The 26,664-nt window shown below is 41.2% G+C and overlaps 1 protein-coding gene across 4 annotated transcripts in view; it reads left to right on the top strand.

The window, feature by feature from the left end:
- The window catches only part of LOC148880773 (3-hydroxyisobutyryl-CoA hydrolase 1-like), a 46,189-nt gene that overhangs the window by 17,069 nt on the left and 2,456 nt on the right, over positions 1 to 26,664 (top strand). For 3 of the 4 annotated variants that reach the window (XM_088962797.1, XM_088962798.1, XM_088962796.1), the window contains 4 exons: positions 8 to 91; positions 6,447 to 6,531; positions 9,320 to 9,405; positions 25,669 to 25,790. In XM_088962797.1, the coding sequence (XP_088818923.1) occupies positions 8 to 91; positions 6,447 to 6,531; positions 9,320 to 9,405; positions 25,669 to 25,790 (377 nt within the window). The remainder of the gene's footprint in view (positions 1 to 7; positions 92 to 6,446; positions 6,532 to 9,319; positions 9,406 to 25,668; positions 25,791 to 26,664) is intronic. The other variant, XM_088962799.1, reaches the window with a different exon arrangement.

The raw sequence follows: 26,664 nt of genomic DNA, 5'->3' as shown, positions 1-26,664 counted from the left end.
TTTGAAGGTTTCAATTCTTAATGGAATCATCTTTGGAGGTGGTGCTGGAGCTTCTATACATGGTAGATTCCGGATTGCTACAGAGAACTCGGTACTTTATTCTCCATTGTCCCATTATCTAAGTTCTCAGATGTTATGTGCCCATAAACAGATAATTTATGAATAGCAGTTCACATCTTGGATTTCATTAGGAACAAATAAGTCTTGTTAGTCTGTAAGGAAACCATGGGAGAGGAGAGGAAGTTCAAGCTGGCAGGGAAATGGAGACTAGAGTTGATCATTGAAGCCAAATCTTTCCTGTTCGAGCAGGGAAGGACAAAGGGGAAGGTTCACTTGAAAATCAGAGAAGGGAGCAGGGCGATGATTCTCCTATCGGAGGAGGCATGTGTGTGGTTGAAAGGTTTTGTAGATGGAATTGTTAATTCTTTACCGGAAGAAGGTTGGAGAAACTCGTTGACCTGTGAGAGTAAGAGGTTCGAAACTATGCTAAAGAGGAATCGAAACGGGTGGTTTATAATGGTTACCGAACTCTTTGGTAATAACAAAAGGCAAGTGTTGTGTATTCTAGAAGGCCAGAAGCGGAGAGGGTGGGCTTCCTTTGCTTTTAATCTCCAGGCTTTTCTTCTAGAGGTTGAAGGGAGAGTGGAAGAAGTCCCTGGCTTGAAGGATTGTAATCCTTCTGTCCTTTGTAATCAGGTGCCCTGTTTTAAGCATTACCCTGAAGTTTTGGTGTCTAGCTCGACTGTCCTCCGACGAGTAGCTTTGGAAGAAGGGAGTGGGAGCTGGGAGAAGAGGATGGTCCTAGTGGCAGATAGGGTGATAGAAGATTGGTCGAAGGTTTTAGAAGTAGTTGCAGAGAGGTTGGGCTTAGATGGAGATGTAGTGTTGTTGCCTTTTGCTGAAAAGAAAGCTTTATTAGATACTGGCGATAAGAAATTGAATTTCAGTACATTCTTTGTAGAGGGAAGTTTGATTCAGGTCCAGAACTGGGCTCCACGAAGTTGAATCTAGAGTCGGCAACTTCTTGATCAAACTTCTCGGTCTTCCTTTCAACCTTTGGAACGATCAAATACTAAGGAAAATTGTTAGAGTGTTGGGTGGAGTTTTGTTGGAGGTTAACTTAAGAAACTTGAGAGCTTTGGAACTTAAGGTTGTTGGGATCAAGCCAGAGTACTTGCCGTGCGCCTTCGAAGTTCTCTCAGAAGATGCCTGGTACAAGGTTTGGTTAGCTTCAGAAGATGAAGCCTCGCTCTGGGGAAGACGAACAGAGGTTGAAGGAGCTGATGAGTCTGCAGGTTGGTGTACACGTGGCCTTCAGGGCTGGCGGGAAAGCTTGGTGCGTGTGGGCGAACTACAGAGGAAGGGGAACATTTGCAGGGGTGCCCCAAGTCTCGAAGCTTTCCTATTAAGGCTTCTAATTCAAATTTTTTTGAAGTTGGGTTGTTTAAAGAGGGTGGCCCGTCCTATGCTGACGTGGCTAAAAGGGGTAAGGTTCGGGTGTGCTCAAAGTCATTGTCTGAACCGACTTTAAGGAAGGCTGGGCCGGACGGGTTAGTAGGTGAGCCTTCATGTGGGGCAGGGCAGGCATCGGGTGGTTTTTTTAAAAGCCCACGTAACAACTTAAGTCATCACGTGGGGTGGGGCGGGGCAGGCATGGGACAAATGGCAACATTCATCTATCATCATCTAGGTCTCACCCTCTCGACTGTGGAGGGGCTTAGATTGCGAGCAAGGTAAAAGGACGCTGTCCTCTATGTTGGGTCCAATGGCTGGCCGGCAACGCGCAAAAACACAACATTCCTGATCGCCCGAACCCGTGCTATTTGAGAGTTAGAACAGAAGAGAAGGAAGAGGCTGACCAAGGTTGGATAAGCTGCGGCTCAGATTCTGACTATGATGAAAGATTGGAAGCCTATAGGAGTTTAGGTAATGCGGCAGACGAAGCTCTATTTGAAGAACAAAACAGGGATTCTTTCAGCCTATATTGTTTGTTCATAGGGGATTCGGTGGGGGAGGGAAAGGAGGAGGGGGAGGAGTGGGTGAATGATCTTAACCCAAATTTGGTTGAGTCCTTCCCTAGTTCTAGCGCTTTGCAAGAGGCCGAAAAGGAGGTAGCTCGGGTCTTCTCAGAGTTGAACAAGGTACCTCACAGAGAGGTACATACTTGGGTACAGAAAGGGGTCTTTGTGTTGATACAGTGATAGGGATTTTCTTCCCCCAACTTGGAGAGGCAGAGTGCTCTAATTTCTCAAAAAAGGAAGTGACTACCACTCTTTTGCCTATGCTCTCTCCTCACATCTCTGCCTTAGGTAAGTCCCTCAACTCTGTCAATTCAATTTTGGCTACTGATGAGTGCTCTGTGTCCCTTGTTCCAGATTCTCTTCCCAACCAAGAGTTGGGAGCCCTTGGTTTGAAAGCCATATAGAGAGTGACAACAAGTATGAGGAAGTTCGACCAATTTGTGGACTCTTTTGAACTTAAAGAACTTCCTTTCCTAAATAATAACTTCACTTGGTCCAACCTTCAATCAAGGCCAATTTTCTCTAAGTTGGACAGATTTTTGTTCTCAACAGATTGGGAGGAATATTAGGGCAATATTACTTCTAGGGTTCTCCCAAGACTTACTTCAGACCACTGGCCTATAGTGTTGGTCAAGGAGGAAATAAGAGGAGTTGGGCCTACCCCTTTCAGGTTTGAAAACATGTGGTTGACTCATCCGGGTTTCATTGAGAAGATCAGAGAGTGGTGGGAGCAAGCTAATCCGGTAGTTGATTGGGAGGAAATGAGGTTCCACAAGAAACTCCAATACTTAAAATCACAATTAAAGGAGTGGAATAGGTTGGAGTTTGGAAGATTAGAAGAGAGAAAAGTTCTGGTGGAGCAAATCGAGGATTTGAACCGGAAGGAAGAGAGAGGTTCCTTTGGAGAGGAAGAAAGGAATTTGAGATGGGTTTTGAGGAGGCAGATGGAGAACATCTTGGTTAAGGAGGAAATCAGTTGGAGGCAAAAATTCAGGTGTAAGTGGCTAAAGGAGGGAGACAGAAACACAAGCTTTTTCCATTCAGTGGCAAATGGGAGGAGAAAGAAGAATTTCATCTCTAATTTGGAAGTTGATGGAGCAGTGTTGTCCCACCCGGTAGAAATTGCAGAGTCTCTAGTAAACCACTTCAAATCTATTTTTAGAAGGCCTATGAATGGGAGAGTGTGGTTGGAGGGATATTGGCCGACTCTAAGTGCAGAGAAGAGAGAGGTTAGAAAAAAGTTTTGATATGGAGGAGGTAAAGGAAGCAGTATTCTCAATGGATAGGACAAAAGCTCCGGGTCCAGATGGGTTTACAATGGCCTTCTACTAGGACTGTTGGGATATTTTGGAGAATGATCTTAGATCAGTTTTTGAGGAGTTCCACAGAAGGGGTGTAATAAATCTGGGCTTGAACTCAACTTTCATTGCTTTGGTCTCAAAGAAGAAAGATGCATCACAACCAAAGGATTTTAGACCTATCAGTCTGGTGACTAGCTTGTACAAAATCATTGCAAAGGTGCTGTTTCTCAAGATAAAGAAGGTGCTTCCCTCTATTATTGCACCCAACCAAGGTGCTTTTGTGGAGGGAAGACAAATCACCGATTAGATTCTCATTGCAAATGAGAGCTTGGAGAGCTTTAGGAAGTCAAAGAAGAAGGGAGTGGTTTGCAAATTGGATTTGGAGAAGGCTTATGACTTGGTTGATTAGTCTTTCTTGATGGAGGTGTTGAGGAGTTTTGGTTTTGGAGACAGGTGGTGTAAGTGGATTTGGGGCTGTGTTAGGACTTGTCATTATTCTATCCTGGTGAACGGGGCTGTGGTTGATTTCTTTCCTGTGTTGAGAGGTCTAAGACAAGGATATCCTCTTTCCCCTTTTCTTTTCACCCTGATTGTTGATGTGCTTGGGGGATTGATCCATAGAGCAGACTCGAGGAATTTGATAAGAGGGTGGAGAGTAGGAAGGGAGGAGGTTCCGTTAACACTTCTATAGTTTGCAGATGATACTATCCTATTTTGTGAAGGAGGGAACTTCAATTGGATCCGGAATCTAAACTTGACAATACAACTCTTTGAGTAGATATCTAACCTCAAGGTGAACTTTTATAAGAGTTGTGTGGCGGGAGTGAATGTGAATGAAAGGGACCTAAGGGAATTTGTAGGTGAGCTAAGTTTTGCAATTTCGGACTGGCCCCTGACATACTTGGGCCTCCCTTTAGGAGATAATCCTAAGAGTGTTAGCTTTTGGACTCCGGTAGTGGAGAGGTTTGAGAAGAGGCTGGCGGCCTGGAAGAGAAATTATCTTTCTTTAGGTGGGTGAGTCACTCTCATTAGGTCTACCCTAGCTAACTTACTTGTCTACTATCTGTTAGTGTTTAAGATCCCCTCAAAGGTTTCCAATCTTTTGGAAAAATTAATAAGGAACTTTCTGTGGGCGCCTGGAGAGGAGAAGAGAGATCATAGGGTGAGTTGCGAGGTGGTCACTAGGTGTAAAAAACTAGGAGGTATTGGGATTGGTAATTTCAAGAAAAGGAATATGGCTTTACCAGGGAAATGGTTGTGGAGGTTTTCATTGGAAAGGGATAAATTGTGGACTAAGATTGTGGCTAGCATTCATGGGCTGGAAGACAATGGCTGGGATCCTAGAATCTTGGCAAGGGCCTCAGCTGCTTCTCCTTGGAAATCCATTCACATTCTGCTTCCAGTTTTCTCCCCTTGGATCAGGTATGGTCTAAACTCTGGTAACCGAATAAAATTCTGGGAACAACTTTGGGTCGGGGATTCTCCTCCGAAGGACCAGTTTCCTTCCTTGTATGCTCTATCAGACTTGAAAAATAAACCAATATCTTCTTTCTTGGTCCTTTCAGCCTCCACTTCTGGATTAGGATGGAACCTAGGTCTGTGTAGGGCAATTAGGGATATTGACATGGATAGCTTGGTAACTTTGCTAACCTCCCTTGAGATTGTCTTCCTAAACCCTACTAAGGAAGACACCAGATTTTGGACCCCTTCTAGCTCTGGTACCTTTTCTTGTGCTTCATTCCTTGAAACCTTAACTCAGCCTCCTATCCCCTTTGGGTTGTCCTTTCCGGTTAAAGAAATTTGGAGCAGGCCTATTCCTCCTCGAGTTGTTCTTTATTTGTTGGGAAATTTTCCTGGAAAGAATCAATGCTTTAGACTTCAGAGAAAGAGACCCAACTATTGTCTACTTCCTAATAGATGTGCTCTTTGTAAAGCTGATGGGGAATCTAGTTACCACCTCATGGTCTCTTGTAAGGCTGCTAAAACTGTTTGGGAGTGGGTTTTCTCCCATTTTGGGTGTTCTTGGTATCCTCCGGAGACTGTCCAGGGTTTGTTTTCTCATTCTTTTTTCAGTTGGCCTAGGAAGTGAGGGAAGACTATGTGGAGGTGTATTAGGGCAGTGGTATGCTGGTCATTGTGGGAAGAAAGAAACTTACGCATTTTTTCCGACAAGGAAAGAACATTGGAAGAATTGTTAGATCGAATCCTTTTAAGGGCTGTCCATTGGCTAAAATCTTTGGAGTTGTTTTCAGATTTTCCTGTGGATGATTTGCTAAGAAACTGGAAAGAGATTGCTTCCAATGCTAGATGCAAGAGGACTCTTTGTCCGTTTTGGTCCCCTCCCCCCTCGGGCTTTATAAAGTTGAATTTTGATGGCAGCAGTGTAAGGAATCCAGGGCCCTCTGGGATTGGAGGAGTCTTCAGGAATGAGGAAGGGATTGTTATTACTTTATTCTCTGGCCCTATTGGAGAAGGTGACTCTCTTAGGGCTGAGATCCTTGTAGTGCTTGAAGGAATTCAAAGAGCAAAGGAACTAAATATCAGCCATTTGATCCCGGAAGGTGATTCGAAGGTGGTGGTTAGTTGGTTGAAGACAGAGGACAGTGGTTTGTGGAACTTTAACAATGAAAAAAAATAGTTCTTATGGCTGGGTAGGGACATTGAGATTCAGTACAGCTGGGTGAAGAGGAGTGCCAACTCATTTGCGGATGGGTTGGCCAAGCAAGGAGTGAATAGGGAGTCTGTTTTTTGGGCTAGTTTTTAATATTTTCTCTTTGCACTCCATTTATTTTCTGTTTTTGGGGAGCTAAGATATTTTATCTCCCCTCTTGTATCCATATTCCCTCTTTTCTTTTAACTTAATGAAGCTGGTGTTATTGATCAAAAAAAAAAACAAAATCTTGGATGTCATTAAAACTTCTGGTAAACATATATGTAATACACTTACATATTTATGTATGTATCTATATATGTATATTCATGTAGGTGTATGTGTATATCTTACTTATTTTCTATGGAAATATGATTATAGATTGGAATCATTACTTTTTGTTTGTTTAAATATTTTTTTTCCTTCCTCATGGGTTAGAACTATTTGATTCATCATGCAATTGGCTTTTTGCAGGTCTTTTCCATGCCAGAAACAGCACTAGGACTATTTCCAGATGTAGGAGCCTCTTATTTTTTATCCAGACTCCCTGGCTTCTTTGGTAAATCTGTTCCATCTCTATCTTACCTTATGTGTTTGTCAAATAGTTCTCAGCCAGTTATGTTTCCAAGAAACCAGGGATCCTTAGTTCCTTACTTTCAAGGGATTGATGAAAAATTCTTTCAAGAAGTATGGTTATTTCCTTCACCTTCACTATTAACTAGAGCTTGTCCACTCTATCTTAAATGGAGCTTATGGCAAATAAGTTTATGGTTCAACTGCAAATAAAGAGGGGCCACTGATATTCATCAAAAAAAAAAGAAAAAAAAAGAGGGGGGCATTGATTGGTTCGATGTTAAAATCTTGGGCCAACATGTGCGAGAATTTGGGTTTAGTCTGAAAGTGAGCAGTTCCAAGGAATAAGGGGTGGTAATGGGGGATAGAGGGGTACAAGGTGGATGGGGAGGAATGAAAAGAGGAAGGCAAGATGCACATCAAGATGTTGAGAGGAAGATAGAGGTTGTTGGTACGGTGACAGATACACAACATTTGTTGAGAAAGCAGAAGGAATAGAATAGACAAGGGAAGGGGAAGCGTCTTTGAAGGTGGGTAGTCGAAGTTTCTTTATTGAAGTGGATGGGAAAGGGAAAAAGAGGAGAAAAGGCTTTTTTAAAAGGTGCTTGGTGGGGATGGTAGCAATTGAGGCACTGATGGAGAAAATACAGAAATGGACATGCTTCAAAGAAAACAGCCTTTTTGGTGCCTTTCCCCACATATCTGTAGCCTTTTCTTGAGGAGTGGTGAGACTGTGACTCATTTACTAATTTCTTATCCTTTTGTTTCTAATATTTGGAACTGGTTCTCTCTCATTGGTTGCAGGTAGAATCCCTTGAGTGTGGTGAACCTTTTCAACTCTAGCATCTTCCAACAACCAAATAAATGGGGAAGGGTGATGTGGAGAACAACTAGAGCAGCTATACAGTAGTCAATTTGGGAAGAAAGAAACAACAGGACCTTCCAAGGGCAAGAAAGAATCAAAGAACTCACTGAAGGCATAACCATCAAGATAATATACATTGCTTGGAAACTTTGGATCTTTTCAAGGATTTTTCTTTAGATGACTTCTTTAGGGGTTGTAGTACTATAGTGGCTTCATCTTCCTCTTCTCCCATTGTTCAAGAAAGCTAGTCTCCACCTCTATCTAATATGGTGAAGTTGAATTTTGATGGAAGCTCTATGGGTAACCCAGGCTCTTCTGAAATTGGGAGTGTCTTTAAGAAATGAAAAAGGAAGAGTGCTAGGCCTTTACTCTGGTCCAATTGGCTAAATAGTGGGGACTGCAATAGCTAGAGGTGGAAGGAGATTCCAAGTTGGTAACAGGTTGGCTGCAAACAGGAAGCTTGAGCACTTTAGCTATTTAGACAGAATATAAGAGAGATTTTCTGTCTAGCAAGGGTGCTTGGGGTGCAAAGCTATATGGACTAGAAGATCAGCAAATGGAATGGCTGACACCTTAGCAAAGCAGGGAGTCAACTGGGAGGCTATGTTTTGGGCTTGTATGTAACTCTGCTTCTTTTGAAGGCTCACCACCTTGTTGTGTGATGACAGTTGTACTCTTAAATTAATCAATGAAGTTACTGTTTTCTATAGAAAAACAGTAATGGGCAATGTGTAATTGGAAGGTGGACTTTGGGGTCAAAGTTAGGAGATTACTAGACTGCAAATATCTATTCATCTTATCGTCTGAGGCAGAGGCAAGGAGAGTTTGGAGAATAGGATCAAGGAATCTCGAATGGGATTTTCTTTATCTAGTACCAAGGAAAATGAGCAATAATTGCACCTGTGACCATAGGGGAGTGGAAATCATGTCGGGTGTGAGCTTTTGACTACCTTTACACTTAATGGAGCAATGTAATGGTTAGGTAGATTGGTGACCTCTGTGTTGGCTTTATTAAGCTAGATAATTTGATAGAGGCAAGACAAATAACCTAGTGGGTGAGGATTAAGGCTGTATGGAAATGTTATTTGACAGTGTTGATAAATGTGGTGGAGGGAAACCATATCTTGGTGGTTACATTATGGTCAGAAATCTTGCTGAAGCTGAGGAAGAAATTGGGAGATGCTTAGCAAGCGGCTGTGGTGGAATGCGACTAGGTTCACAAAGTTCTAGAATATTATTAGAAAGTTTTTGATGTTGCATTAAAATCATCATAATTTTTAAAAAATATATTCTGAAAAGAACAAGTAGTGATAGGATAATTGGCTTACAATTTTGATATATGATTCAATTAATAAGTCACTAAATTCAAAAGAAAAATAAAAAGGCACACAACCACAAAAGGGGATTCTAAATCTAATAAAAAAATTCAAAATGTATAGTAACAAAAAAAAGACAAAAGTGGAAATGGAAAGTAAATGACACAGGTAATGGAGAGAAGAAGTCTAAAAGATCAAAAGGGAGATGGAAAAAAAGATACCTAATTTAAGTTTCGTAGTTTTCTCTTATTTGATTTACACAATTGTTTGCTATTGTTTTTTGATCCTTAAATGTGCAATTATACTAGTGATTCCTTGGAGGCTTGTTGACTAATTCCATGTTTTCTTTTGATAAATAACTAATTCCATGTTTTTAGAACATCTCCTTGATTATTTTTTAATTTCCAAATGTCTTAGAAGAACTAGCGAAATACCCTAGAAAATTTTCCATATCTACATGGTGAAATTTCTATCGATATTGAAATTGTGAACCATGCATATTGCCATTTTATGGTTCTTTATCCCTTACTGGACCTTAAATTAACTTGAGTGAGCTTAGATCTTATTTATTTTGTTCTGGTTTTTCTTTCCAGGGGAATATATTGGTCTTACAGGTGCAAGGTTGGATGGTGCAGAGATGCTTGCTTGTGGCCTGGCAACACACTTTGTCCCTGCCATGGTATATTTCTTATTCAATTAAAATCCTGGGTATTAAGAAGGCCAACTACAAAACCAACATGGAGAAGATTGTAAATAACATTATCCTGTTTGAAAAAAGTGGCAACAATGCCAATCATTTTGCATTTGTGTTCTTGAATGATACATGATGTTTTTTTCCTATTTGAGTTTTGAGCATTGCTTAGTTGACCTGCTATTAGTTCACTGATTCATATCCACAGTTGGTTTAGATATTTGATATGAGCTGCAAATCATACAGTATGGCGACTGCTTCCTTTACCTCTTGTTTGTGAAGTGTAAAAAGATGATAAAATTTATGTTTTGAAGAGAATATGGCTCATTCAGGGTTGGGATACAGTCTTGGAAACTTTTGGACGGACTGGATTTTTTCCTGCCTATGACTGCCTTTTAGTGTATATGGGAGGAGAAGAATGCTCAGATATCTGAGAACAAATACTCCAAGGATCCAATAATTCTTGGTCATATTAAAGGAAAGCTTTTCTCCTGGCTGTCAGTGGATAAGGACTTCAGGAGCATTGATTATAATAGATTTTTTGATAGGGGCATTTTGTTTTTATGTTAAGTACCCATTAACAGAAATTCTATGTGGTCCTATTATGGTATGGTTGTATATGGCATTGGTCTGTAATCTTCTTGCTTATAATACAATACATTACCTTTCCAAAAATAAAAAATATAAGGTGGCTCATTGGAATTGCAAAGGGACTAAACTCTTAGCCTATTCATCCTGAATCCTTGAGGGAATCAAAGAGATTAAACTCATTACTATCTTAGTGTGATGCTGAAACACATGGAAACAATACCAGTGTTCAGAAGGTTGAGGATAGGTAGAAATCAAGTGGTTGTTTTCCACCTCCAATTTGCAGATGACACAATATTCTTTTGTGAGGGTGGGAATGAGGGACTGGTAAACCTAAAATTACTATTGGATAACTTTGTGGAGGTGACAGGTTTAAGGATAAATAAATTGGACTAAAACAGGCATTGTAGAGGTTAATCTGGAGGAAGGGGAACTCCATAGATTCGTAGAGGTTTTGGGGTGTGAGATTAGAAGTTGGCCAATGAGCTACTCGGGGTTACCTTTAGGAGGCAATCCTAGGTCAGGAGGTTCTGGAAGCTAGCCATTGAAAGATTTGCTAGGAAGCTAGCTTTGTGGAAGAGAAATATATCTCTCTAGGTGGAAGATAACCTTGATTAGAGCCACTTTGAAAAACCTCCCTATTTATTTCCTTTCAACCTTTAGAATACCCTGTAGAGTAGCATGGATTTTAGAGAAATACATGAGAGTTTTTCTGTGGGACCCAGGAGAGGAGAGGAAGGTTCACTTGATTAATTGGGACCAAGTTAGAAATCCCAAGGATCAAGGGGGTCTGGGAATAGGAAATATTTCACTCAGGAACTCAACTTTGTTAGGAAAACGGTTGTGGAGATTCCCTTTTGAGAGAGATAGGCTATGGCACAAAGTCATTGAGAGTATTCATGGTTTGGATGGAAATGGTTGGGATGCAAAAATTGCCCCTCATGTTTCTTCAGCTTCTTCTTGAAAGGAATTTATGAAATTTACTCGACATCCCTTAATTCCATTCGACTTGATGTGGGCCAGTCTAATAAAATTCGTTTCTGGGAAGACCTTTGGGTGGGAGATAGTCCACTTAAGGACCTTTTTCTTGACCTCTACACTATGTCAAATTTCAAAGGGGAAACAATAAGAAATTTGGGAAATCCTAGTCCAAATGGGGTTAATTGGAATCTGGGTTTCAAAAGGGGCCTCAGGGAAAATGAATGTGACTCTTTAGTTCAATTGCTGGACCTAATAGGAAAAGTTCATCTGGACCCATCCTTGGAAGACTCCAGAATATTGAAAGGCTCCTTAGATGGCCTCTTCTCTTGTTCTTCCTTCTTTAGTGTTCTTGCTTCACCTTGCATCCCGGTTGGGGATTTCCCTGGGAAAGAAATATGGAGTAAGCCTATTCCCCCAAAAATTCAAGCTTTCTGTTGGGAAATCTTCCTTGGCAAGGTAAATACTTGTGATGTGCTGCAAAGAAGAAGGCCTTATGTATGCCTTTTTTCTCACATGTGCTCCCTTTGTATGGAAAGTGGTGAGTCCCTAGCACGCCTATTATTATCTTGCTCTTTTGTGCATCACATTTGGGATTTTTTTTGTACTCTCTTTGGTTGCAGGTGGGTTTCTCCTCGAGATGTGACAGGACTCTTAAACCAGGACTTTTTGAGTCAACCAAAGAAAAGAGGGAAGGTTATGTGGAAAGCTACAAAGGCAGCTATTTGCTGGGTGATTTGGGAAAAAATGAACAACGAAATATTTTTGGATAGAGGTAGAACAATGGAGGAGGTAATTGACACCATCAAAGTTAAAGTATCTCATCGGGTAAGATCTATGCATATCTTTCAAGATTTCTCAATCATAGACATTATAAGATCTTGGACAGAAGTAGCACAATCCTCAAGAGTAAACCTCTAGATGGTAATGGGTTTAAACTAAATTTTGACGGAAGCTCTTTTGGAAATCCGGGATTGTCAGGAATTGGGGGAGTAATCAGAAATTCTGAAAGGAGAATATTAGCTTTGTTCTCTGGACCGATTGGCATGAGCAAATCTCAAAAAGCTGAGTTAATGGCATTGCTACAAGGGCTGAAGATAGCTAAACAACTGGGAATGAGACACATTGGGGTTGAAGGGGATTCCAAGGTGATAATTTCTTGGGATAAAAACAATAGAAGTATTTCATGGACCTTCAAACAAGTGATAAGGGAAGTGGAAAAGGTTGCAAGGGAGGTAGAGGCTGAATTTAAATGGGTTAGAAGGAGTGCAAATGGGTTAGCTGATTATCTTGCTAAACAAGGGGCTTTGAGGCAACAAGTGTCTTGGGCTGCAATGTAAAGTGGGACAGAAATTTGTAATAGTGCGGGAGCTTTAATCCCATACACAAAGCTGTAAAACCTTATTTTAACCCTAATTTCAAATAAAATTCTCTTTTGCTGATAAAAAAAAAAAAACTAGTGGTCTAACTTTTCTTTTGCTTTTGACAAGGAAGCTACCTTTTTAGATGAATTAAGTAGATAGCTGTCATACATTGTATTGGGTTTGACATTTTTTGTTTTTATTTCACAACTTGTTGTAATCTTTTCTTTTTCTTTAAGTTAATGAATGAATGAATTTCTGTGTTGATGATAAAAAAAATATTTACATTCTCCTCCTTCAAATGATGTAATTTAAGGACTTGGGGCATTTCATAGAGTTAAGTGTTATAATTAAAGATGGCACATTGTCAACGATCCTAGTGTTTGGACCTTTTTACTGGGCAAAGGAGGTTGGAGAAGAGCTTCTCCTTATACTTTCTAAGTAGTGTCAAATTACAATTTGGCAAGTTTACTAGCCTCCAACTTCATTTTCTAGGTGATCCAACTCTGTGAATTGTTATAGAGTCAAACTTCTTGTGCTACATTTCATTTTGTTTGAAAATTATAGTTAAAATTTGGTTTACACATTTCAGGCATTCTATGGTATTCTTTTCCCTTCAAGAATACACATATAAGGTGTTCTAGAAAATTGACTTGGTTTCAAGTATTGAACTTAGTCTTTGATCGTTCTTCAACATATAAAACATTTATCCCATGTTTCAACACTAAACAATAATGAGAGAGATTTTGTGGGACAGGAGGGGAATCTAAGAGAGATCACATGGTAAATGGGAGAACGTATGTAGGAGTAAAGAATTAGGGGAGATTGGAATTGGAAACTTAGTGCAAAGGAACACTACTTTGTTGGATAAATGGTTGTGGAAATTTCCATTGGAACAGGATAGGCTATAGCACAAGGTGATTGTATTCAACCGAACTGAGAAGAAAGAAGAAAGAGAGAGGAGAGAAGAAGAAGAAGAAGAAGAAGAAGGAGGAGGAAGAAGAAGAATAGTGTCGAACTGAGTAGTTCAAAAGTCCTACACAGTCGACGTTTCATTTTGAATTAGTAAATAGGCATACAAAGACAGAAATGCCCCTGTCTATGTAAGAGACATACAAAGACTAAATTACCCCTATTTATTCGACTCTCACACTCCCCCTCAAGCTGGAGAGTATATATCATATAATCCTAGCTTGTTACATATATATAGATCACTCTTCCCGAACTTAACCCTTTTGTGAACAGATCTGCCCATTGATCACCTGTTCTCACATGCTCTATTCTTATCACACCATTGATGACCTTTTCCCTTACAAAGTGGCAATCTACCTCTATGTGCTTATTTCTCTCGTGAAACACTGGATTGGATGAGATGTGAATTGCAGCCTAGTTGTCACAGTATAGCCTCATGGGTTTGCTTATTGAGAACCTGATTTCTTGCAATAGATTCTTCAACCACACTAGTTCACATGCAGTGTGTGCCATGGCCCTATTATTCTGCTTCTGCATTGCTCCTTGCTACCACAATCCACTTCTTGCTCTTCCATGTCACAAGGTTTCCTCCAAGAAAGGTGCAATAACCTGTAGTGGATCTTCTATTTGACACAGAGCCAGCCCAGTCTGGATCAGTGTATCCAACTATTTCAAGATCACCTCTTGGCTTGTACAATAATCCACGACTTGGAGCCAAGGTTCAAAATTATCGATACACCCGATACGCCGGTATGGGCGTATCGATACAGCTTTGGTATAGTTCATGGGAGCTGGTTTAGGCCTCCTCCACACCTTGAACCGGTTAGACCCCTGATACACCCATTGTAGGGGCGTATCGGAGGGGTCCCGGAATGATACATATCGGCCGATACAGGCTGATACGTATTGATACTTTGAACCTTTCCTGGAGCCCCTTTCAAATACCACACAGTCCTAAGAACTGCATCTCAGTGAGGTACCTGAGGACTGCATAAACTGGCTTACCACACTGACAACAAATGAGATATCAAGCCTAGCAATAGTTAGATAATTCAGTTTTCCCACTAGCCTTCTATACCTTCCAGGATTATCAAACAATTCACATGTGTCACTTCCTAACTTCACATTCAATTCCATTGGAGTTTCAGTTGGTTTAGCACCTAGTAACCCTGTTTCATCCAACAGGTCAAGGACATATTTTCGCTGACAAAGGTTTATGCCTTGCTTTGATCTAGCAACTTCTATACCAAGGAAATACTTCAACTTCCCAAGATCTTTTGTCTAAAAGTGATCTTGAAGGAAAGTCTTCAATCTATCAATCCCAACTCTATCACTACTAGTTATGACTATGTCATCCACATAAACTACTAGCAAGATCTTCCCGGCCAGAGAGTCATAGCTAAATACTGAATGGTCGACCTGACATTATCTCATTCCAAACCCCTTCACCACTTCACTAAATTTTCCAAACTAAGCACGAGGAGACTGTTTGAGCCCATAGATCACCTTCTTGAGCTTACACACCTTACCATCCTCCCCCTGAGCAACAAACCCAGGTGGTTGCTCCATGTACACTTCCTCTAGGAGATCAATATGGAGAAAGGCATTTTTAATATCAAGCTGAAATAGAGGCCAGTCATGCATGACAACTATGGAAATCAACACACGTACTGAGCCAATCTTTGAAATTGGAGAAAAGGTTTTGACATAGTCTACCCCATAAAGTTGAGAGTACCCTTTTGTAACTAATCGGGCTTTTAGACATTCCACTCTCCCATCTGGTAGATACTTAATAGCATACATCCATTTACAACCAACAACATGCGTACCTGGGGGAAGATTGGTGAGTTCCCATGTATGATTGTGATGAAGAGCAGAGAGTTCCTCTTCCATATCTTTTCGCCACCCTAGCGAGGTAAGAGCCTCCTGAACATCCTTAGGTATGGATACAGAGGACAACAGGGTAATAAACTTGTGATGGGAAGCAGAAAGGTTAGATACAGAAACATAATTGGATATGGGATGTAGCGTGCAACTACATTTTCCTTTCCACAATGCAATAGGAATGTCAAGATCAGAAGGCAATCTGGTTGTGGAAGGAGCTGGGTCTACCGTCGGAGTAGAAGATGGTGGAGGTGCTGGTCTTTGTTGATGAGTATACACTTTGTTGGTTTGGCTGATTTAATGTATATGTTAGTCATTGCTGGGTCTTAAGTCATTAGTTATTGGGCCTAAACTTGTTTAATGTTTTATTTGTCCAGGTGTCCCATCACTAATCAGGGGCATTCTAGTCCATTCATGTAACACTATGTGATAAACATATATATAAGATAGTAGGGTCGGCTGAAAGGTTTAGAGCCGCCATTCTCAAACTTTCTCCTCTTTTTCTTCTCTTCTTCTTCGGCTGCTGTGTTCCAGCAAACATGGTATCAAAGCATTAATCCATCTCCTGGTTACAGCCGCCACCACCTTTTCTACTCTTATCTATTCCTTCTTTTTTCTTCTCTATCTTGGTCGCTGTGAAGAAACCCTAGGGTTGACCGTAGAACACAGCAAGATCTATATCTAGGGTTTTCCTTGGTTGTAGGGCCCAAGGGGAGTTTGTCCCAGAAGCTGATGCCCTACTAGATTCCTTACAGTAGGTAGTAGCCATTCAACCGCTAAGAGAGATCTGTGTGGAACAGATCTAGGTGGAAGGACTGATTCCGACAGTCCTAGTACAGGTCGTAGGGGTGATTACAAAGCCCAGTAGAAGTCAACACAGTGCAGCGGTGGGTTGCTCTTGGTTTTAGATCTGTTACGAGTTCTCAGGACTTTAACAACCTCGGTAAGTCTAAAACAGTATTCTTTGTACTGAGTTTGCAATCGTGATCATTGTAAGAGGGAGGAGATGTCTTCAATATCGGGGGAAGTGTCTTCTAGGGATAATAGATCTGGTGGGAGGTCTCCTAATCTGGAGAATCCAAATTTGCACAGGTTGCAGATCACCAGTATGTTGTTGGATGAATACAATTTCAGAGAATGGTCTGTTTCTGCCATGCTCTTCATTACTTCCCGGGAACTCACGGGTTATTTAGATGGGCAGAAGAAGGAACCTGAAGTGGGTAGTGTGGAGTACGCAGTTTGGCATAGGGAGAATGCTACTGTTATGTCCTGGCTGCTTGCTTCAATGACTCCAAGAGTAGCCAGGACTGTTCAACACGTTTCCACTGCTGCTAGGATTTGGGAGAAAGTGTCTAAAACTTATGGGCAGAGAAAGAACAATGCCAGAATTTATAGGCTAAACCAAGACATTGCTGCCTTGAGACAAGGAGATATGACAATGCATTTTGCAACCCTAGAAGGACTGTGGAAAGAGCTTGATCACCACCTTATTCTTGATTGGGAGAATGCCAGAGAATGGAGGACGACCATCAAGAATGAAGGGCATGCAATTAATAAGAAAACAAGCAGTAAGTACTGCATCACTCCAGAACCGTTTAGGAACATTCATATGATGAAGAAGAGACCGTGCTGTTTCAAGTAGATGTCAGTTCTTCCTCTCAGCCACCCCATTTTGCTAAGGGGTGTGGGCACAAGATGTCTGATGAATAATACCATGTTGTTCCAAGTATTGCTGAAATTTAGAAAGAAAATACTCTCTGCCATTGTCAGAACGAAGAATTTTAAGTGAAACACCAAATTGTGTATGCACTTTAGCATGAAATTTTTTGAAAATGGAAAATAATTCACTTCTTTCTTTCATTAAATAAAGCCATGTCATTCTTGAAGAATCATCAACAAAGATAACAAAATATTTGTAACCATTGTACGACTCAATTTTAATTGGGCCCCAAACATTTGAATGAACTAACTCAAAATGACTCAACATACGACTATCAGCTCTAGGACGGAAGGAAACCCGATGGTGTTCCCCATACTGACACGACTCACACTGTAAAGATGACAGACGTCAATGACGGAACAAGAAGCTTGAGAGCTTTGAGAGATGGATGGCCGAGTCTATAATGCCATTGAGGAGGAGTCAAAGAGGTTTGAAGTACAACTGTAGATCCATTCTCGTCAAGATAATACAATCTGCTAGCTTCATGCCCTCCATCAATCTTCTTCCCCGTCGTTAGATCCTGAAAAACACAAGAGGAAGGGTAAAATGTGATCGAACAATTGAGGGATTTGGTTAGTTTACTAACAAACATAAGATTAAAGGGAAACTTGGGAATGTATAAAACAGAAGATAAAGAAAGAGATGCTATGGTCACATTACCAACACCGTAAATGGGGGAAGTAGATCCATTGGCAAGGTTAACATTGTTCGATGCAGAGATTGGTGAAAGAGAGGAAAACACACCTGGAGTCCCGGTCATGTGATCAGAGGCTCCAAAGTCAATTGTCCAGGGTGAGGGTTTGGATGCTAGGCAAGCTATACCTGAATGAGCGAGGGTGGCGGTGTTCTGATGTGAAGTGGCCTGAAGGAATCTCTAGTACTCCTCTCTTGGGATACTCATCATCTCCTTTCCTGAAGTAATTGTGATTGTAGAAGATGCTGGATCAACTGGTTGAGTATCATTGACTTCACTACCACCAACAACTGCATGATTAGCCCATGTGGATGGTGGGCCATGCAGATCATAGCAGAAGTTAACTGTGTGCCCTTCTCTTCCACAATGTGTGCACTTTCTAGTTGTGCTCCCCCTTCCTCTGCCACGACCTCCCCCTGAATCATGACCTCCTCCACTGCTATGACCACCCATAGGGTTACCATGACCTCCCTTAATTGTATGGCCACCTCCTCTATGCACATAAGAACCACCTCGAGAGCGAATAAGTGTTGATCTGTCGGAAGTTATGCTACTCTCTATTAGGCTAAGAGATATCCTATGAAGACGGGTAAAAACTTCCTCTAGAGTAGGGAGAGCAAATCCCCCCAATATCTGTGCTCTGACAGGTCACATTTTGCTTAGAGTCCCACCGAGAACCGTGTAACATCTAGCTGTTCCCTTTGTTGCTGCTGAACTTCGACGTCCGGAGTTAAGGGATGATAGACATTAAGTTCGTTCCGAAGATTTTTCATATTGGCATAATATTCTTCAAGAGTCCGATTTCCCTACTACAGACTGAAGTATTCCTGATAAAGCTGATAAACCCTTGTAGTGTTGTCTTGTCCAGAATAGAGTTTCTTGGCATGTTCCCATATATCCCTTGCTGTATCTAAAAACGTGAAATTAATACTGATTTTAGGCTCCATACTGTTCCACAGCCACATCATGATTTGAGCATCCTCTTGCTCCCAATCACTAAAACCCGGGGATTCAGCACTCGGTTTCTCCTCTCGTACATGTTTCACTTTCTTCTTAGCCTTCAAAAACACTTCCACCGACTTGGCCCATGGAACATAGTTTTTGCCATTGAGTTTAATGGATGTCATCTTGACACTCAAAAAATCAGAGGAGATCATCATACTCGATTTCTGGTCACCACTTGAATCACCCGCCGAAGCCATTTCAGTCTGCGGAACTGGTTCTACCCGTCACACACACAAAGAAGAAGAGGTTCCAACCACAGCACTACTGTTCTTCAACAACCACACCAGCACACTAATAGTCACCACGAGTTTGCCCTAACATGCATTCGGCCACTTTGAAAACTACTGTACTGCGAACAGGCAGATTAAGAAAACACAGAAAATCCCCCTTGAAACAGCTCATTCGAAGGTTCAGACCACCACCACTGCACCTACTCGACCACCACAGCTGTCACACATGGTGACAGCAGTCCACACGAAAAAAACTCTTTTATTTTTCTGTTCACTCAACTGTTGCACTTGTCCACTGTCACCAGAGATCAATCCACCGAAACCCTAGAAGTTGCAGCAGAAACCTGGGTTTGCCGCAGTCTTCTAACCCAGATTTTGTACACCAGAAAAACGAAGAAAAAAAAACGAAGAAGGCTGCAATCGACCTATATCAGTGGCGCTCTGATACTATGTTTGTATTCAGCCGAACTGAGAAGAAAGAAGAGAGAGAGAGGAGAGGAGGAAGAAGAACAATGTCGAACTGAGTAGTTCAAAAGTCCTACACAGTCGACCTTTCATTTTGAATTAGTAAATAGGCATACAAAGACAGAAATGCCCCTGTCTATGTAAGAGACATACAAAGACTAAATTACCCCTATTTATTCGACTCTAACAGTTATTATAAGCATTTCATGGTTTGATGGGCAATGGTTGAGATGCTAAGGTCTTCCCAAGAGCCTCCGCTACTTCTTTTGAAATCTATCCATTCTATTCTTCCTACCTTCTTATCCCATATTAGGTGTGATGCTGGAAATGGTAACAAAATTTTATTTTGGAAAGACTTGTGGATTGGGGATGACTTATTAAAGAATTGGTTCTCTTGTATGCTCTTTCTTCCTACCATCTTGGTTCTTGAACCCATTTTCAAAATTTGGATTCCTTTTCCAAATGTGTGGCTAGGGACCTAGGTTTTAGGAGAGGCCTTAGGGAGGGGGAGTGGTGGCAGCCTCCTCTACACTGAAGGTGTGGATTCAACATCAATGGGTTCCCTCAAGATGCAATAGAATAATATGGATTTTGATGGAAGCTCACTTGACAACCCAGGTTTCTCTGGTATTGAGGAGTCTTTACTCTTTAGTGATGGACATGCATCAATTATGGCTATTTTTCAGGTCTTGGGTATGGTGACTCAGAGCAGGAACCTCGGCACTCTTGCAAGGTTTAACACTCTTTTTTTGAATATGTAAAATATGTATTACATTCAACTGTCAGCCAAAATAATTAACCAGCCCATGTACATTGAGGGATTATAGGTAGGGGATATACAAAAATAGAAAAAAGTATACTTTAGACAAAAAAGGTCCAACTATCTAGATACCCTGAAAGTGCTTCTGTATGCTTAGCCAAGAATATAGGATTTCTTTTAAATTTGTTTTTTTTTTATCAATAACAGTGAATTTTATTAATAAGATGGAAAAGGTGAATTACAAAGGAGCTAAAAAATCTTAACTCCCAAATACCCTATAAACTCGAATTCATGAAACAATTACAGAACAGCCCAAAACATTGAGCTTCTGTTCATCCTTTGCCTAGCTAGACCATCTACCAGTGCATTAGTGCTTCTCGCTATCCATGTACAACGGATTTCAATATCCTTGGTGAGCCACTTGAATTTCCTCTTTTCATTGCTGTATTTCCAGGGTGAAGAGCTGTCCTCTTTTACTCAATTTACTACAATTTCTGAATCACCTTTTATGATCAATTTTTTAAAATTCATTTCCTTGGCCCTCTGAATCCCTTCAAGAGCTCCTAGGATCTCAGCCCTCAAGGAAATCTCCCACCCCGATTGGGCCAGAGTACATAGCTAACAGGTTCCCATTTTCATCCCGTATGACTCCCCCAACTTCGGAGGGCCCTAGATTACCCATGCTTTTGCCATCAAAATTCAATTTGGTAAACCCCTGAGGTGGAGGTGCCCAGTAGGAATTTGAGGTCTTCTTGATTGAGCCTAACTCCGCAATCTCCTTCCACTTTCTGGCCATCTCATCAACTGAGAACACTGCAAACAACTCCAAGGTTAAACCAGTGAATCACCCTAATGTGGATAGTTTCCAGTACTTCCAAGCTTCTCTCCTTATCAGAAAATACTCTTAAATTTCTCTCCTCCCAGATAGTCCAACACACCGCGGCTCTATCACATCTCCACATGATCTCGGCCCTTTTGGTTAATCAGTTGGGTATGGAAGTAAATAAGCTTTGCACATCCGAAGGGGGAGTCTACTTGCAACCAAACAGAGAAGTAAACCATTCCCAAATGACTTTAACAAACTGGCAAGAAATTAATAAGTGATATCCGGACTCACCATCAGATTTACAAAGAGCACACTAGTGAGGAGACAAGTATCTATTGGGCCAGTTTCTTTGAAGTAGATCCCCTGTATTAACTCTTTCTAGAAAGGCTTCCCAACAGAAGCACCCAACCTTTGGAGGAATAGGTCGACACCATACTTCTTTAACAGGAAAAGACAGTCCAACAAGAGAGGAGGATAAAAGGGATTTGAAGAAAGAGGCACAGGAATAGGAACTCGAGGGAGTGAGTGTCCAAATTCTACTATCTGACTTCGAGGGCTCAATGAAGACCCCATCAAGAATGGATAATAAGGCTGAAATGCATGCTAACTCTGTGTCCCTGATATCTCTTCTCAAGTTCAAATTCCAACCGGACACAGAAGGTGAATTAGAAGGAACAATAAAGGAGGAATTGGCTCATTTTTAAGGGTAGAGATAGCAAATAGGCCTGGAAATTGATCTTTTGAAGAGGAGTTCCCAACCCAAACATGTTCCTAGAATTTAATGAGGTTACTTGAGTGTAAGTCATACCTGACCCATGGATAGAACAAGGGCAAGATGGCTTGAATAGCTTTCCAAGGAGAAGTTCTTGTAGTCCTTGCCAAGATCCCAGAGTCAGGGCAAGATCCCTGACTCAAATATCTCTTCTTTATTTGAGTCTGTTGAGCTATCAGAGTTGAGGTGTGAGAGTTGTGAGCTTGCCAAACATTGTAGAACCTCTTATTCTTTAAGTAATAAAAGGAGTAATTTCCCTTTTGATATTGTGCATACTGATGTTTGGGGGCCATATCATATCTCTTCTATGGGTGGGTACAAATATTTTCTACTGTTTGTTGATGACCATACCCGGTTTTCTTGGGTATATCTTATGCGTTCTCGGGATGAGGTTCCTGCTCTAACCCAAAACTTCCATCAGATGATTCTCACTCAGTTTGGAACTAAAATCAAAGTCCTCAGATCTGATAATGCAAAGGAATACTTTGCTCAATCATTGACCTCCTACCTTCGTAGCCATGGGGTTATTCACCAGAGCACTTGCCCTTATACACCACAGCAGAACAGCGTTGCCGAAAGGAAGAATAGGCATATCTTGGAGGTGGCTAGAAGCATTATGTTTACCTCCAGTGTACCTATTCGCTTCTGGGGTGATGCTATCCTCACGACAGTTTATCTCATTAATCGAGTTCCTTCCCGGGTCCTTGATATGAGAACCCCCTTTTCCCTTCTTTACCTAGACAAGGAGTTGTTCATTGTTCCCCTTAAAACCTTTGGTTGTACCTGTTTCGTCCAGCTTCTCGGGCCTCATCATTCCAAGTTTGACCCTAAGGCCTCCAAATGCATTTTCCTTGGTTATGCACAAACTCAAAAGGGTTATTGCTGCTATGATCCGGTTTCAGGGAAACGGTTTGTCTCTATGGATGTCACCTTCTTTGAGGAGACACCCTACTATCCTAGGGTTTCTCCTCAGGGGGAGAGCAGTAAAAGTGGGGCTGTTTTGGGTTTCTTTCCTCAGGGGGAGAGTAGTGAGAGTGGAAGTGGGGCTGTTTTGAGCAGTGAGAGTGGAAGTGGGGCTGTTCCTTTACCTATTCCACTGGGTAATGAAGGTTGTAGTGGTGAGGGTGGTCAGAGGGAGCCGGAGTTGAGAGTCTATCACAGGCGATGCAGGCAGGTTGATCCTAGTCCTCGGCAGTCCGGCCAAATCCAGTTCCTTCTGCGGCTCCAGATCCAAAGCCTACTGAGATACCTCTCGCTGTTGCCACTTCCCCTCCTGTGGATGACCTTGATCTCCCTATTGCCATTCGCAAAGGGAAACGACATTGCACCACTTCTACAGGTCACAGCATCTCACAGTTCCTATCCTATGATCGTCTATCACCATCTTACCGGTCCTATCTCACTTCCATTGCCGATGTCCCTATTCCAAGAGCAGTGCAAGAAGCCTTATCGGTTCCAGAATGGAAAGATGCAATGCAAGTCGAAATGGATGCCCTGTTGAAGAATAATACCTGGACACTGGTTGACCCACCAAAAGGAAAGAAACCGGTGGGATGCAGATGGGTATTCACTGTGAAGCATAATGCTGATGGCTCTATTGAAAGATACAAAGCCCGGTTGGTTGCAAAGGGATTCACTCAGACTTATGGTATAGATTACTTGGAGACCTTTGCCCCAGTAGCCAAGATGACCACCATTCGAGTTTTGTTATCCCTTGCAGCAAATCATTCTTGGCCCCTGTTTCAGATGGATGTTAAAAATGCCTTTCTGAATGGAGACTTACAAGAAGAGGTTTACATGCAGTTGCCTCCTGGATTCTATGATACAGAGACAGGTAAGAAGGTTTTCCGACTGAATAAGGCATTGTATGGTTTGAAGCAGTCATCTAGAGCCTGGTTTGATAGGTTCAGATTAGCCCTTGGAAGGTTTGGTTATTTACTGGCCCAGTCAGATCATACACTATTCATCAAAAGGATGGAGTCCTCTCTGACACTACTAGCAGTATATGTAGATGATATTGTGGTGACAGGAAATGACAGTCATGAGATTGAGTCTCTCAAGCAGCTCCTTCATCAAGAGTTTGAGGTAAAAGATCTTGGTGCACTACGGTATTTTTTGGGTATTGAGGTTGCTAGATCCAAGCAGGGGATTTTTATCTCTCAGAGAAAATATGTTCTAAATCTGTTGGCGGAAACTGGAAAGCTGGGTGTTAAGCCGGCCGATACACCCATCGAACAAAATCACAAGATTAGTGCAGAGGGTGGGGACCCTCTTGAGGAAAAAGTTATGTTCCAACGGTTGGTTGGAAAGCTTCTATATGTCTGTCTCACTCGGCCGGATATCAGCTATGCAGTTAGTGTTGTCAGCCAGTACATGCACTCCCCTAGAACTTCTCATCTTCTTGCGGCAGAACGAATATTAGCATACTTGAAGAGATGCCCGGGTAGAGGTATATTACTCAAGAACAATAATCATATGAGGGTGGAAGTCTATACAGATGCCGATTTGGCTGGAAGTGTTGATGACAGAAGGTCTACCTCTGGATATTGTGCCCTTGTGGGAGGTAACCTTGTCACTTGGAGGAGTAAGAAGAAAAGTGTTGTTTCCCGCTCCAGTGCTGAAGCGGAATACAGGTCAATGGCTAATGGAGTGGCTGAAATCTTATGGCTGAAGTCACTACTTGAAGAGTTGGGTATTGACTATGAAAAGCCCTTAATGTTGTATTGTGATAACCAGGCAGCTATTAATATAGCCCACAACCCAGTGCAGTATGACAGAACTAAACATATCGAAGTTGATCGACATTTTGTGCGAGAAAGAGTTATATCACAAGAAGTGTGTCTTCCGTACATCACATCCAATATGCAGCTCGCGGAAATCCTCACCAAGGCTGTACCGAGGAAGAAGTTAGAGACAGACCTATCCAAGTTGGGCATGATAGATATCTACTCCCAACTTGAGGGGGAGTGTAGAGAACACTGATGTGGGCCCCACTGCAGTGGTCCCCACTGTGTTCGTAGGACAGCAGTATTTGTTTCAGTTATAGTAGTGTCAGTTTGAGTCAGTTTGCTAATTCAGCTGCTATTTATTTCAGTTTTATTTACTTTCTTTATTATGTAAGTACCAAGGGCAGATGTGTCCTTTCATCATGTACTAAACATAAACCTATAAATATTAAGAGAGTGGCGGCGGCAGATCTGTTAAGAATCTGTCCCTCCTTTCAGCAACTTGTGTTCTCTTGCTTCTCTTCTATTCTCTCCCTTTTCTCTCATCTTCTTTTCTGTTTTACAAACCTAAAACTTTTAGGATTCAAGACTGATTACAGTCTTGATCTTCTACTCCATCCATTGCCTGCCAGCCCATATCAGAATATTTCCAAAGACACACTAATTTCTTTCCTTCCAAATGACCCAAATGATAGCAGCTGGTATAATATTTCATGAAGTTTTCCCTCTAATGTTTAACCCCCATAACACCCAACCTAAGTATCTGTAGCAGAGTTTCAGGAAGACATGTCTCCGCATCAAAGCATGAGAGAGCCATACACCATAGCTGATGAACCTCAAACAGGTGGAGGTGGAAGGGGATTCCATGTTGGTAGTGGGATGGTTGAAGAATAATAATTAAGGAATATGGAAATACAGGCAAGGATTTGAGGGAGATGAAAGACTTTGGCAAGAGAGGTAGAGGCCTCATTCACTTGGGTTAGAGATCAACTAATTGACTGGCTTTATTCACTAGTCAAACAGGGGGTATACAATTGTTTTGGGCAATGAGTAATATAATTGGCTTTAAGCTCAATGGGAGCTGAAAGATGTTTTCTTTCCTTGTATACTTTTGATTTTAATTTAATAAAAATTCTTTTCTGTTATTGATAAAAAAATATTCTTTTTCACCTTGTAAAAAAAAAAAACATTTTATTCTGTCTCTATGCAGTTCTGTGTGCATGTGCATGTGAAATGAATGCTTTGTAACATTTCTTCTATCAGTGAACAGAAATTGTCTTTGCTAGAAGAAGCATTGTTTAAGGTCAATACATCTGATCCAGCTGTTGTTTCTACAATTATTGACAAAATCTCAGAGCATCCTCCTCTCAAAGCAAAAAGTGCTTATCACAGGTAAAACTGGTACTAAAGTCATGGTCATCGTGGTCATATGGTGTCTGGATTCTTTTATGCACTTGCAGTACTCCATTGGCCTTTGCTATCTTTTATATTTATTTGACCTATTTGATAGATCAGCTAAATTTGGTTATCTGGATAAAGTAGTTTGATTACAGTTGAAGCATAGATTCTTTACAGGTAAACCAAGGAGAACACTGCTTCGTATTAGTTGCTAATTCAAGCTATCATAAGTTATTAATAGTTCAAAGAAGAGATAAAGATCAAATTAGAATGCTCTTGCAAAACCTACTTGTCCTAAAATCAAACACCAGACCAAGGTAACTAGAACTATGGGATACATGATATAGGGTGAGAGGAGTGATGTACAGATTTAGTGATGGTAGGCTGACAAGTGTTGACAAAGAAAATTCAGATCTGTGGGAAGATTACAAATTTAGAGTGATCTAAGGCCGAGGCTGCTCACTGATGTAAATTCATTTTTCTCTCTCAATAAAATCTATCTCTGTTTTACTGATAAAAAAAAAAAAGAATGATCTGAGACAAGTGACCACTTTAGTCTGAATTCTAGATCTCTATGCCTCTATGGCTCTATGGCTTAATTGGAGAAGAAAGATAGAGAGAAATAGTTTCTGATCTTTAAGTAGAAGGAAAGAAAAAGAGAAGAGAATCTCACACGTCACACCTTTAGAAGAAGAGAGTAGATAACCTCACTGGATTAGCCAAATGTGGTCTGTATTTGGATTATTTGTATAGTGACAAGCTTCCTCTCTAATCTTTTGGGGATCTTCCCCTGGTTTGTACTTCTTCTCATGTACCTCTTCTTTCTTTAATGAAATTTTGTTAAATTTCCCTCAAAAAAGATAACCTC

The sequence above is a fragment of the Nelumbo lutea genome, chromosome 1 (assembly GCF_056320005.1).
Source record: "Nelumbo lutea isolate HS-2025 chromosome 1, American lotus-T2T, whole genome shotgun sequence".
NCBI classification, from domain to species: Eukaryota; Viridiplantae; Streptophyta; class Magnoliopsida; order Proteales; family Nelumbonaceae; genus Nelumbo; species Nelumbo lutea.
This window is presented reverse-complemented; position numbering and strand designations above follow the sequence as displayed.